We start from the raw sequence: 14,413 nt of genomic DNA on the forward strand, positions 1-14,413 counted from the left end.
TATGGCTTTGGGGTTGGACAATGGGTCTGTACTTCTCTAAATCCAAGTGTGTTGTTTAAAGGAACATTCAGAGTATCTGTCTCATATCAGATGTGTCATCTGGTATGGAACAGAAGGAAGATTTTAGGAAAAATTTTACTTTCTTCATGTCTATTTTGTCTATATTATGTTCTTTATTGAATGAATGTCTATATGAATAATGCTTAAGTTTTCCATGATGAACAATAGAGTTTCCTATAGATCCGTTTCCTGCAGTAATATTCAAAGTTTCTAAAAAGAACATGGGGCCCCACAGCAACAACTTCACCTGGTTGAGGTGACATCATGATGCTGATATTACTGCTATAAAACCAGTTTTTGGGTTCCAGCTGCTGACATGGTGCACCTTCTCATGATGTTCTGGCCAGAACTTCAAATAAGAACTTTGGAAAAAAAAACCCTATCGTCTGTTTGGAAATTGTTTGCAATTATACTAAACAGTAATCTTGAAACTTAACCATCACTTTACTTTTGCAGGATCCTATAAAGAGAACATTGCCCCCACGACAGTGGAAAACAATTCTAGAGGATGAAGTCCTTTTTCCCAAACAGTTTGTTTTGGGGGTTGGAATATTATTTAGGGGTTGTTGATTATTATTTGTATAAGATAGAAGGTTGGGGTGGAAACTATATAGGTTTAGAGATTTTTTAAAAAGGGATAAAAATAAGTGGGTAGTAGAGTGAATACTTGTGAGCTATTATTTATGGATAATTTACATTGGTATAGTTTTTGTATATTGATACAAGTTCAAATTATATTTGTTATTTTTATTTACAAAAATTGTATACCTATGCAAAGTTCTTCTGTCAGATTGCATACATACATGTTTCTACCTCTGTATAGGACCTTTTGTATATTGATACAACTTTTAAAGTATATTTTCATATTGAATTATACATTATTCTTACCTCTGATCAAGATACGTATATATTGTTTACATTTTTAGGTCATTGTCCTCATTTGCTGCACATTTGTTTACAGGTTATTTAATATTCTGACATAAGTCTTAGTCCTTAAGTTATACAGGTATTAAATATTATAGGTCAATAGTTGTTCATGTTTGTTTTACATATAATCAGATTAATTAGGTTTTTAGATATGTTGAATTAGGAGCGGCAGGGCTGCGTCCCTGGCACCCAGCTGCCCGCATGGCCAGGTTATGCCCCAAAATAATTACACAGAGACTGTATTCTATTAAACACTGCCTGGCCCGGCTAGTTCCAGCTTCTTATTGGCTAGCTCTTACATATTGTTCTAACTCATTTCTAATATTCTATGTAGCCCACGAGCTGGCTTACCAGGGAGGATCTTAACCTGCGTCTGTCTGGAGCGGGAGAATCATGGCGACTCTTCTACTAAGCTTCTTTTTCCCAGCATTCTCTTCTGTCTACTCCACCTACCTAATTTTCTGTCCTATGAGGGCCGAGGCAGTTTCTTTATTATTAACCAATGAAAGCAACAGATAAGATACAAGACCCACCTCCATCATAGATATAAAGAGATTGTATTTTGCCTAGATAGGTAATCTTCAACCACTTTAAGGAACTGTAGAACATGGCATTTAAATAATTTAGGGTTCTTTTGACATGAGACATGATTGCTCCTGACAGCACCAATCTATTTCTAAGAGAATGTTGAGCACCGAAAACACCCCACTCGGAGTTTGTTTTCTTCTTGGCATGATTGCCTTTTGGGCAAGGAACTGTCCATGCCTCAAACACTGACAAAGTACATGGTATCCAGACTAGATAAGCAGAACACAAGGAAGAGGACTGCTAAACCTTGCCAAGACAGGGTAAGACGGTTCTGAAAAGTTCCCTGCCTCTGAAAATGGTCTGTCAGTTATGCTAGGCCTTAGCCAAAGTTGGTTGCTTCCGCATTACAAATGAGACTTTAGGTGATTGCTCAGGTAGCCAATTGTCTCTATCATATACTGCTCTACTCAAGTAATATTATCTCCCTTCGCAGTCCTTCGATGGGGTTGAAGGTTAGGCAGTCATAGTTACCTTCCTCTTATGATTTAGCCAAGCTTATTTCCAATGCAAGACTTAGACTCTTAGGAATAGAATGATTATTAAAACATTGTCATGTGTTCCTTGCTTGATATTGTTTATGTTGGTTGTAATTTTATACTTGATATCTGTTCCTATTGTATATAATTTTGTACTGGGTTTAGATTGCTCTTGTTTAAGCAAAAGGGGGAAGTAATAGGGAAGCTTTGTTAGCCAATTATCTTCAAGAGGTGGGACCAAGTTAAGGTGTGGATTTCTGGGACCTGGAGAAAAATGGCCGCACCGCCCAGGTGCTCTCTCTCTCACAGCACATCTGAGCTTGGACTTCTCGTTCCTGTTTTGTGAGTTTTTCCCTTTATAATAAATAAAAATATAATTGTTTATCTTTTAGTTAGGCTGGCTATTTCCTGAATGAGCTAACGTCTACAGTGTGTAAGAGCAATTTTGTTGGTCAAATGAGTTTTGCCCATCCACTCACAAATACTGTTCACAACGGTATCAACAAAACAATGTTCTTTACAAATGATCAAAACTTTTATTGTATTTTGAAAAGATGAAAAATTCCTGGACTTTGGATCTCCTATCCACAAATAACATATAAATAACCCCATTAAAAGAACTGAAGGATCAAATGAAATGGCAGGTACCAAAATACGCAAAAAAGTAAAGTGTAATATCTTCAGACAATTTGTGTTATGACTGTCACTGTTGTTTTTCCTTTGTGTGTATCAGCTACTTATTAATATTTATTTGCAGATTATAAGAGGATGTCATCTTGTCAGGAAATGATTATTTTTTTCTTCTCATTTCCTAATTAAACAATTATACGCAAACATACATAGAATTTGGTTTTTCTAAAACATCTCAGTCAAACAAAGAATAGCAAATACTCATTGACGCTAGGCATTTTATCTGGTGAAAAGCTAGATAAGAACAATATACACAGAATCATCAAGTCTGCAAACTAGATTTTAATGACATCATTCTCTATAAAGCACAGTTGAACTGTGGAGTGGAGCTATGGACATTGAACAATCTTCACTGCATCAATGTAAACTAGTTAAAGGAATCTGAGTTCACACATGGACATGTAAACTATCAAATAAAGGCAAAGCCTACTCATCTATGTGTGGAAGATAAATGCTATATTAAATGAAATATGAAGTCATAATTATTTTGTTTATCTTGTTTCCCAGCAAGCATGAAAGGAATGCCTCATTTCTCCTAGGAAAATGCACAGAGGGACTCAGAAAGCTGAGCACGTCAAGACATTAATTTTCAACAATATACAGAGCTGCAACAGGGTCTGATTCAATTTGCCATTTGTATATGAGTTCTCTGAGCAGATAAAGGAGCTCTTGAATTGGTGCAGGGTAAAATGAGGCCATTCTTGTATAGGGCTTTGGAAATAAAGGCTTTTTTAGAATGTGAAATATTATCAGCTTTTCATAAAGTGGAGATGCATATTTAGTCTTTTCTAATTTGAATAAGAGATATCACACACACACACACACACACACACACACACACACACAGCCTATGCATTAGCATCCCCAGATTGTTTTACTAGAATTTTAGAGAATAGAACATTTAACCATTAAAATAGAGTCCAGTTATTCACTCCATGTCCTTCTCTGACCTTTCCTTTTAATATCTTTAATCGCTTGACAATTTCTTTCATTCAATTAAGGAAATTTTAGTTGTTCTCATTCCTATCCCTTCCCTCTCCTACTTTCTTCTCAACAAGTCTTCCTCATGCCTCCATTTCTTTTTTTTTTTTTTTTTTTTTTGTATGTGGTCCATTGAGTTTAATTAGAGTTTCTTGCCTGTTAAGTAATTGCCTATGGTCCCACAGGAAGGGTTGGAGCCTCAAGGGTACCTTCCTCATTCATGAGGAAATTCTGGCAGGCCCAATCTTGTGTAGGTCTTACTCAGATAACCTCAGCCGCTGTGTGCTGTGAGCCCATGAATACAATGGCTCCATCATGTCGTGGCTACAAGACCTCTTCTTGCACACATCTCTCTACCCTTTGGCTCTTACATTCTTTCCACCCCCTCCTCCTTGGTGTTCTATGATCCTTGGGATCTACAGCCACATCTGTCTCTTTTGTTGATTCACTTTCAATAAAGTTGGGCTAGGCAGCTTTTAGTGGTTATCTATGGGGATTCTTGGATTGAGTTGTCCTCTATTAATCTCTCTAGTGCATTGTTCTCTTCCTTAATCTGCTTAGTGGCCTTTCCCCTCACTGCACTTATATCTAGAGTATTGCATATATTGTGCTAGGTAGATACTCTACCACCGTGTGATACACCTCCAGCCCTATTTGTCCTTTTACTTTGAGGCACCGTCTCACTGTGCTGCCACGATGGTCCTGCACTCCCTCAGTTGCATGCGTTGAATAGCTGAGACAGTCGGAATTTACCACCATCCTGCCTCAGCCTCTGAGTAGCTGAAATCACAGGTGTGTATCACCAGGCCTGGGTATGTATGTAGTGGCTTTGTCCTTTCACCTTGTACTCAAGCTGCCAATTCCACTCCCATGGGTGTCAATGGTTAAACCTCCTGTTGGTGGACAAGTAGCCATCCTTAGCCATGAATTTTCTAAACCTCTTGCCCCTTCATCTCTATATTTGTATTTCTTCTTATCCTTGTTTCTTCTTACAATTTCAGCCTCTCCTACTTTTCCAGCAACTGTTTCTTGAGTTCAAGATCATATTTAAATCCAATAACTCTTCATTGATATGTAATCCTTTTTCCTGCTGATTTTAGTCTCTTGCTTCTCAGCCTTCAGTCAGCTCAAGGGCTATTTATTTTAGTTTTTTTTTTTCTCTTGAGTTTATTTTTTCTTTAGTTAACTTGAATTTTCTCACCCCTTTTCTCATCTGTTTTCTAAAAGTATGCATTCGCTGGCTCAGAGAATCACGTGATTCACTCTACATCCTATTGGGCTTCTGACTCCATTGCCTGGCCAAGGTGCTTCACTCAAGTGACATCTAAACACCTATTAATTATACAACGTAATTGATTTTTTTTTAAAATTTCTTCTAGATCAGTAGACTTTGTTTCTCATCTTTGTTCTTCCCTTGCCAACAACGGTCAAGTTTTTTTTTTTTTCTATACCATTCTATATAAGCTGAAATCTACTACTTAGAGTCTGGCATTATACTGTCCACTCTCTGTCCCTTGTTCCTCATTTATTTACTAAGTTAGGGTCACAATTGTAACACTCCTTTTGTTTCTTTATATTTACCAGCTACAACCCCTACACATAAGCATGCACACACAAATGCACATGCACACACACACATATGCATGCACACACACATGCACCCCACAGTTCTTTAGGCCTTGTGCCTCTTACATCAGGACCAATCTCTTGGCTCCACTCTTACATCAGGACTAAACTCTTGGCTGCACTCTTACATCAGGACCAATCTCTTGGCTGCACTCTTACATCAGGACTGAACTCTTGGCTGCACTCTTACATCAGGACCAATCTCTTGGCTGCACTCTTACATCAGGACTGATCTCTTGGCTGCATTCTTAGTACCTTGGATCTTGAGCATGTAGTTGATTGTGTTTTGGTGAAATTGGGAACTCCTTCCCTGTTATCACATCACTGTCTTATTATTCCCAAATAGAATAATAATAACCAAAATATAATAAAAATGAAGCATGACCAAGGCCAAACTCTAGCTAAGAACTTTGATGGCTCTCAACTCCCATGGACTTTGAGTCTTCTTCCTCTCTTACTATGTTTACTCTTTGCACCCAGCCAACTGTCAAACCTTCAATGTATCAGAGCCTTCACATTTTGCAAAACTGTTGCCTGAACCCATTACTTTATTACCATTTCCTTTGAACAGAGAGCTTTCCATAGCCCCATGCTTTGCACTTGTGCAGTGCTTTGTAAAACCTCAAGGGTGGTACTCATATTTTATTACATATGGTTTAATACAAGCCTTTAAGTAAACTCATGTATAATATTGCCTCTAGTGATTTATATTCAAAACCTGGTTTAATTTGTACAAAATCCCTGAAAGATCTTGCCCTCTACACAAGTCAGTTAAGATATAGTTAAGACACTAACATCATAGGGTATTCAGCCCAAATTTTAGGCTTTTTTAAATATTAGAAAATACACATGTGTTTGAGTATCTAAAACACAAGTCTTACATAAATACAAATTGATGTTTTAAGGCCAATTTTCTATTAAATGTTTAATTCTACTTTCCCCAAGCAATGTATTTTCTGAGAGAATGTTCTTCCTCTTAATCAAGAGTGACAGTGTACTCAAGTTAAATCTACTGTTTATTTTCAGCTTGAATAAATTTATGCACTTTCTGCATCAGAGGAGGATGACACGGTTGGATGAGTCCATTTAGGACATCATCCACTCAGAGATGTATTTGCTCAGGTTCCCCTAGGTTCTTCTCCCTTTCCTGCCCACCCCTATACTCACATATCGCTGGCAATTGAGGAGTTCCTGGACATAGACTTTGGAGAGAGGTCATAATCGCTGTCAGATCGATACAAGAAGGATTCCCGGCGTTGACTGTGGACAAAGTTTGCTTGGAGAATTAGCCCAGATCCTGGGCTGGTCATGGGATCCAAGGGACTCCGTCCCGCTGATGTGCCATTGTCCACATCGAAACTGTGAATAGAAGAAACAGAATCACATTGGTGTGAGCACTGGCTCTCTTTGTATCTCTGTTTTGGGGAGTGATAGGAAGATTTTTACATCTAATTCTTGATAGTAAAAATTACAACATTAAACTAGAGGTGTAGCTTAGTGGTAGAATGTTTGCATAGACTAAGACCCTGAGTTTGAGCCCTAAACACTGCAAACAAACAAACAAACCCACAACTGTAAACATCACATTGGCTTAATATTCTTATTTTCCTTGGATTTTGACAATTTACAAGGCGAAAGTCTTTTTAAACCTAACTTCATTTTTTTTTTTATAAAAATGAGTCATTCTGTAAAAGTAGCTCTGAGCACAGAATTCCTGTTTAGAAGAGAATAAATTCATATAATTCAGTAAATATTTGAGTTCGGCTGAGCAACTGCCACCGTCTAATGTCACAAGGCACCTGAACCTGGGCTTCTTCTCCTTCTCACACTGCACTTATTAAATCATTCGTTTCTGCATCCCTCACTGTGAATATGTAGTAGCCCTTACAGTTGTCTCTTGAATCCATTTTCCGGCCTTTATCTAGTATCTTTATCTTCTTAAAATGCAAATGTGGCTGGTGCATATTATGCTCTGTGTTCAACCGCCATCACCACAACAAAGAACAACGAAAACCTCTTTACTGAATGGGGTAAATGAATAGAAATAATGAAATGCATTGAGTTCATTACAGTGATGTGGGATTCCCCTCTGTATGCTATGAGTATGTTTTATCATCATTGGTTATTAAATTTAGGCCAATAGCCGAAATAACTCTACAATAGTAGAGTGAAGCCAGGAGGGAAATCCAAATAGAGATATATATGGAGAGTAGGGGGAATCAGAGAGATACCATGTAGCTGCTGAAGGAGAGAGCTGCCAGCCACCTGCCAGAAACTTCCTTGTAAGCCTCAGTATTGTGGTGACACACAGATTAATAAAAATGGGTTCATTCAAGATGTAAGTGCTGGCTAGAAATATGCCTGAGTCATTGGCCAGTGTTGTAATTAATATAGTTTCTGTGTGATTATTCGGGTTGGGCGGCTGGGAAACTAACAAGCAGTCTCCACTTACAACGCAGGCTTTAAAGCCAGAGAACAAAAAGTAGCCACATATAACAGCTGTCAATATGATAGTCTTTATAACCTAGATTAACTTTCCCAAATGAACTTTTCTAGTGAAGCATCAATAAGCATCAAATCCAATTCTCATATGTCCTTGAACAAAAGAGAGTGACAACGTGGGATATGAGGTTAAAAGAGATCACTGAATGCACAAGCAAATTCAAATTAAATTTTACCAACATTCCCAGATTAGAATCTTTATCCACGACTGAACATGCATCTTAATGGTACAGTGCTGGCCTACATGCACAATGAATGCCCTCAGGTAAATTTTCAGCACGTCTATGTGCACAGCATACACACATGCACACACACATATGAACGCACATACACAACTGTTGGCCCACTAGTTTAAAACATTTTGTATTTTCTTTTTAGGGTTCTTCATATCCAGTGTTCTGTCGCAAGTATCTCAAGCCAGCCAACTGGGGAGGTGGGTGAATCATTGATCACATATGGACCTATGACCAGGCAACACCTGAACCAGCCTTCAAGCACAAAAGAAAATGGAGAAAGTAATAATGTGGCTTAGACATTCAAAAAACCTCCTTTCCAACTTAACATTTTCTGCGTGTGTATGTGGTGGTAAGTGTGGTGTATGTACATGTTTGTATATGTATGCATGTGTGCAGGCCAAAGATGGATGCTGTTTCCATAAATTGCTATTAGTCTTATTTTTGAGATAGTTTCTCTCATATAACTTGGAGTTTACTGATTGATGGGGGCTGCCTGACCAAAGATGGGATCATAGACACATGCTGTCAACAACTGTCTTTTAACATGCATGCAGGAGCTATGAACTCACATTCCCATGCATGTGTGGCAAGGATTTACCAACTGAGCCATCTCCCCAACCCTTCTGATTCCCTTAGAATAGTGTCATCTTATAAATGTATTTAGATGGTTCCATCAAGACACTGGAAGATTATTTAATTAAACATTCACTCTATAGACAAAGAGGACAGGTTCTAGAAAAACTGATTGATCAAAGTCATTGAGCTATCCAATGCTCCTGAAGTCCTCCCTGAAAGAGTGCCTGATTCCATGAGACATGAATATATGTTAGTAGTTGGGGACCAAACAAGAGGTCTCTAACTCCCCTTGGTAGGGCCATGGCTTTGCAGGCACTTTGACATTTCCCAGGAAATTCAGGGAAGGCAGGTTTTTTTTTTCCCTTAAGCATTAAAGAGGGATATCAGGGGAATTTAGGAAAATTCTTCTGGGATGTTATTCATTAAATAAGCATTTATTAAACACTTATTATGAGTACACTGTGTTTAAAAACATAAAAGCAATAGTTTTAACTCAGACAGGGATACCGGTGATGTCTTCATAGAGGAGCAGTATCTTAAGGGGGCTTTTAATGCTATTCAATCAATACACATTTGGAAGACAATATTCAAAAGAGTAGGGAGGGATGGGAGTAGATTTTGCTTTAAGGAGGAAGTCATGGGGGACCTGAGGATGACGAAGGGATGGGAGTAGTCCTCTCTTTAAGGAGATTGTCACAGGAGACCAGAGGATGATGAAGGGATGGGAGTAGATTTTGCTTTAAGGGGACAATCACAGGAGACCAGAGGATGATGAAGGGATGGTAGTAGACCTCCCTTTAAGGAGACAGTCACAGGAGACCCGAGGATGATGAAGGGATGGGAATAGAACTCCCTTTAAGGAGACCATCACAGGGGACCAGAGGATGATGAAGGAATGGGAGTAGATTTTGCTTTAAGGGGACAATCACAGGAGACCAGAGGATGATGAAGGGATGGGAGTAGATTTTGCTTTAAGGAGGCAGTCATGGGGGACCCGAGGATGATGAAAGGATGGGAATAGGACCTCCCTTTAAGGAGACTGTCACAGGGGACCAGAGGATGATGAAGGGATGGGAGTAGATCTCCCTTTAAGGATATTGTCACAGGGGACCTAAAGATGATGGAAGGGATGGGAGTAGATTTTGCTTTAAGGGGACAATCACAGAGGACTCATGGATAGAAATGCTCTACAGAGCACCTTGTGATTTAGCAGGATGATGTCAGGGTTAAATGAAACAGAAGGAAGGTGCTCTCCCTACATATTCTGGATGAACAAGAAAAGAGACAGGAGAGTGTGATTTTGAATTTATGTTTTCTCAGTTTAATTGGTTCAATGCTAACCAAATCACCAAAGAACATTAATTTATATTTTTAAATACATTAGTTTTTCAATTCGACTAAGAAAATCTTAGCATATAGAGTATATATGTGGTTCTTTTGAAAAATATTACCAGACATATTAAAATATTTTTGCAATAATACTATCTATGAAAATCAAAACATTTATTATCAAATGTTAAAAATGCGTGGTCTCAGATATAGTTAGGATGTTACCCATTTGTTCATACATGTAATATTACATTTTGTCCACTAGATGGAGAGAATGTTCTTAAATATGGAGAATCTATTTTAAAATGTGAAAGCCTAAATTACTTAAAGATTCACAAAAACCTCACAAATATTACCTAAAATAATGCCTCAAATCTATTAAACTGTTTATAAATATTGGTTAAAATACAGCAATCTCAGAAACATTTGTGTTAGCTTTACTTTTAAATTAAATCATTTCTTTTCTTTTCTTTTTGCAAAGAGTGAGCAGATTGCTCTATAATTTATTGGTCAAATGATATTCCAATCTCAGTTCCTAGATCCTAGCTGGGATAGAAGGCAATACTACCCATGCATGCATGGCTAAAAAAAAAAAAAAGCACATATCCCCCATACATGCCTGGCTAAGAAAGGCACACACCACCCATGCATGCATGACTAATAATTTGCTTGCTGTAGGACCAGGCTGACAAGGTGGAGCTAAAAACAGCAGCTAACATCCCATTGGATTTTTACAAAAAAAGAAAAATAAAAACCCTCAGGAAGACATCACTGAACCTCTACAATACATCACTGAATGCATGTTATGCTGAGTAAAGCACCATGAATATCAAAGATAGGTTGGGGAAGCCTTTTAAGTTTTGGTACACAAGTTTTCTCAGAAGACAGTTTGATTTGGGAGGTAAGCATTTGGTGTGAAGTCGTCTGCATGCTAGATTTCTATCATAATAAGTGCTTCGACGATCAAAAATCCGTACCAAGAAAAGGCAGTATTACTGAAAATACCAAGTGCAAAGCACTACCAAATATCAGTAGTGGTGAATGACCTTATAGAAAGAGATTTTATATAATGAATGAGCTTTACATTTCATCTTTGTCCTCAGATTAATACAAGGGTAAATATAGATATATGAAAGACAGCATTAAATTCCAGGAAAGAGGATAAAAAAAAAAATAAAGCAATTGCAGAATAAAGGCCAAACAGATAGCCTAAAAGTAATAAAGCAGAACACTGTATGAATTGGACAATCAGATATGTCAAGAGGCAGCATCCATAAAGGGAGCTTAATGCATGAAAGGAGTAATAGGTCCAGGCAGAGTTGAGGATGGCAGGGACAGAGGATGCCCAGCCAAAGTGAAGCAACAGAACAAAACTGAGAGAGGGTGGCAGCGAGCGATGGGGATATAAAAGAGGTTGCACTGCATGGTGAAACCAACAGGTAGGCTGTGTATGTTAACAGAAGCCGGGCCAGGGCATGTTAGCAGCAGTTTGCAGTGCAGAGCCATGTGAGGAGGATTCACAGCCCCCGTTAACAGCTGTCAACCCAGGAGGGAGGTGCAGGAGGCTGTTTACTCTTCAGTTGCCTACATCCATATGGCTCGGTGTGTGAAAATAAATGTGCCGTTTCTGCAATGACAGGAGTAGAGAAGCCACAAAAGGAAAAAAAAAAAAAAAAAAGAGAGAACTAAAGGATAGGGAGGGGACTCCTCCAAAATGAAAGGCTTCTTACCTAAATCCTTTAAATCTGAGAAGGTGGGAGACACCTTTAGAGAGGTCTTGCTCAGGAAAAATAACAAGCTACTACCTGTTTCGCACAGTGGGGCTGAAAATCGACTGAGCGAGCACTAGACCACTTATTACTGGCTTAACTTTAGCGTTGTTTAACTGAGAGCTAATTTATGCCGAAATGGAGATGGCTTCGGACGACCGCAGTTGTGGAACACGACCTCACTGACAGTCCTTGGTATTCATAGCTGGGTGATGGTGGCACACGCCTTTAATCCCAGAACTCAGGAGGCAGAGGCAGGCGGATCTCTGTGAGTTCGAGACCAGCCTGGTCTACAGAGCTAGTTCCAGGACAGGAACCAACGCCACAGAGAAACCCTGTCTCGAAAAACAAAACAAAACAAACAAAAAAAAAAAAAAAGAAAGTGATTGACGTAAGAAAGTGATTAATGTGGGGGTGGGCGGGAGACAGTTTTAACTCGGTTGTTGGTGTCAGAGATGGGTAGTGACTTTCCTAAGCACCCTCTGGTTCCCACATAGCCCTGGTGAAGTCTCTGGGGACTCAGTGCCAGTCAGGGGTCAGAAAGTCACAAAAAAATTAAGGAAAGGGAAAATAGGCAACTCTGATAATGACAATGATGCTAAAATTTTGGAGGATGTCCCATGCACCCCACACTCTATTTATGCATGGTATCGCATCACATCTTCACCCTTGGAAGTGGTCTCCATATTTTCTATTTAACCAAAAGGAGTCCTGAAGCCCAAGAAAGCCTTTATAATAAGCAATGTGTTCCGAGTTATTCTTATGAGTCTTTTTTAAACTCAAACTGTCTGACTCTAGAGCCTGGACTATGTTTATGTTTATATTTCAAAGTCTCCTATGATTGTAAGAAGACAGAACACTTCTTCGCACCCTTCCAATGGTGAACTTTTCAGCATTAACTCTTTGAAAGGGGCACCCTGATAACTCTCAGGTCACACATGCCAAAGGCCATTCTACAACTTAACATTTCAGAATTTGCTAAATCCCTACTTTTCTAATTTTGAACACAATATGAGTATAAAGCAGCCTCTTCTACAATCTACTTGGAGGGTTTCTCTGCAGAGTCTGAGGACTGTCTTGGAATTGAGGGACTGTTTGGAGGTCTATTGGGGGTCTTAGTTCATGGAAAAGGGTGAGGTTCCATGGGAGGTCTTAGTTCATGGGAGACTGTCTTGGAATTGAGGGACTGTTTGGAGGTCTATTGGGGGTCTTAGTTCATGGAAGAGGGTGAGGTGCCACGGGAGGTCTTAGTTCATGGGAGAGGGCGAGGTGCCACGGGAGGTCTTAGTTCATGGGAGAGGGCAAGGTGCCCTATTGTCTCACGGATTTGCAGTGTGGGTATGCACACATCTGACACGGGCTGGCTCTCACCAGCAGATGGCTATAGGTAAGGGGTGATAGAGCTGCATTGGTCCTTGGAGGGGACAGTAAGAGTCAGGACTCATGGGTCTGATGCTTTCAGAGCTCTTGAAGGTTGTATGTGGCTGGCGATCTCTTTCTGTGGAGCCTTCCTTTCTGAAGGGACAGACAGAAATCGGACAAGCTGGCCAACCAGCAGAACTGCTCCCAGATCTCCGCAGTCTTTCACTTTATACCATCTATCTACCTCCCTTCTAGTGCCTCAACTGTTCCCCTGCTTCCCGTCTACTAATCTTATAATTGCTTCCTCGTTGCTCATCCTTTTTGGCCTGAAGACAGACTTTGATGGTCTGGTGAGAAGCATTTTGATTCTTGACCCCTGCTTGGCCTCTCTCCTGAGCCAGGATCTCGCTTCTTTCCTGAGTAAATGGGTCATTTTCTTTACTCTAGCCCTTAGGGTCCTCTATGAAACACCGACTGCAGGTTTTGAGCTTGAAGGAGAGGAGGCACAGTGTGGACTCCAGTGACTAGTGTCCTCGGAGTTCATGTCAACGTGGGTTTCCCGGACTAAGCCTCCCAGGGAAGACCCAGCTGAAGGCTCATGGGAACTCTTAACTAAAGCCAGGAGCAGCTATGCATTGCTTCTGATACGGTGGCCTGAGAACGGCAGTGTGTTCATAAGATAGGTCCCCTTCTCCATGTTACAAAGTGATGGAATCCTACCAGGGTTTAAATTAGAAAACCAGGGGTTACATTTTGAATCTTGGTTCTGTTAGGTACTCTTGGCTACAGTCATACACCTTCTTAAACTCCCACTTCCTGATAAAGAAACCTGGTAGCTCTGGGGCCACTATGAGGATTAGAAGAGAATGTGTTTGGAGAGCAAGCGTTTACCTCAGGCCTGGCAGTGAGTAGACACCCAGGGTAGCCTGAGGCCATTGTTTTAGTTTTGTTCATCTTTATCTTCCACTGACATCATCCACCAAGATCATTGTTTTTCTCTGAGTCACTCTGTGTGTCTAAACACAGCACTCAAGGGGGAGGAGGGACATAGGGGACAGATGGGGGAGTGCACCGTGGCTCTGGATGAGGTGTCAGATGCTGAGCCAGTTTTGTCCTCACAGCCTCAGTTGCTTTGATGGCCTCCACCCTCCATATCGTACTGACTGGTGTGATGACATCCTGGCAGGGAGGGGGTGAGACTGTTTTCTCTAGATATTCTTCACCCAGGTGAAAGAACAGTTTCCTACTTGGAAATATGGAAGGTTACAGAGGTCCCAACAACTCTAGTAAG

General features: G+C 39.9%; 1 protein-coding gene across 6 annotated transcripts in view; it reads right to left on the reverse strand.

The window, feature by feature from the left end:
* Pde4d (phosphodiesterase 4D) overlaps positions 1-14,413 on the reverse strand; it is a 1,097,876-nt gene that overhangs the window by 197,707 nt on the left and 885,756 nt on the right. For all 6 annotated transcript variants that reach the window (XM_050160342.1, XM_050160343.1, XM_050160344.1 and 3 more), the window contains one exon: positions 6,516-6,707. In XM_050160342.1, coding sequence (XP_050016299.1) covers positions 6,516-6,707 — 192 coding nt within the window. The remainder of the gene's footprint in view (positions 1-6,515; positions 6,708-14,413) is intronic.

Source organism: Alexandromys fortis, unplaced genomic scaffold (assembly GCF_014885135.2).
Source record: "Alexandromys fortis isolate MF-2015 unplaced genomic scaffold, M_Fortis_MF-2015_v1.1 scaffold_76, whole genome shotgun sequence".
Classification (NCBI taxonomy): Eukaryota; Metazoa; Chordata; class Mammalia; order Rodentia; family Cricetidae; genus Alexandromys; species Alexandromys fortis.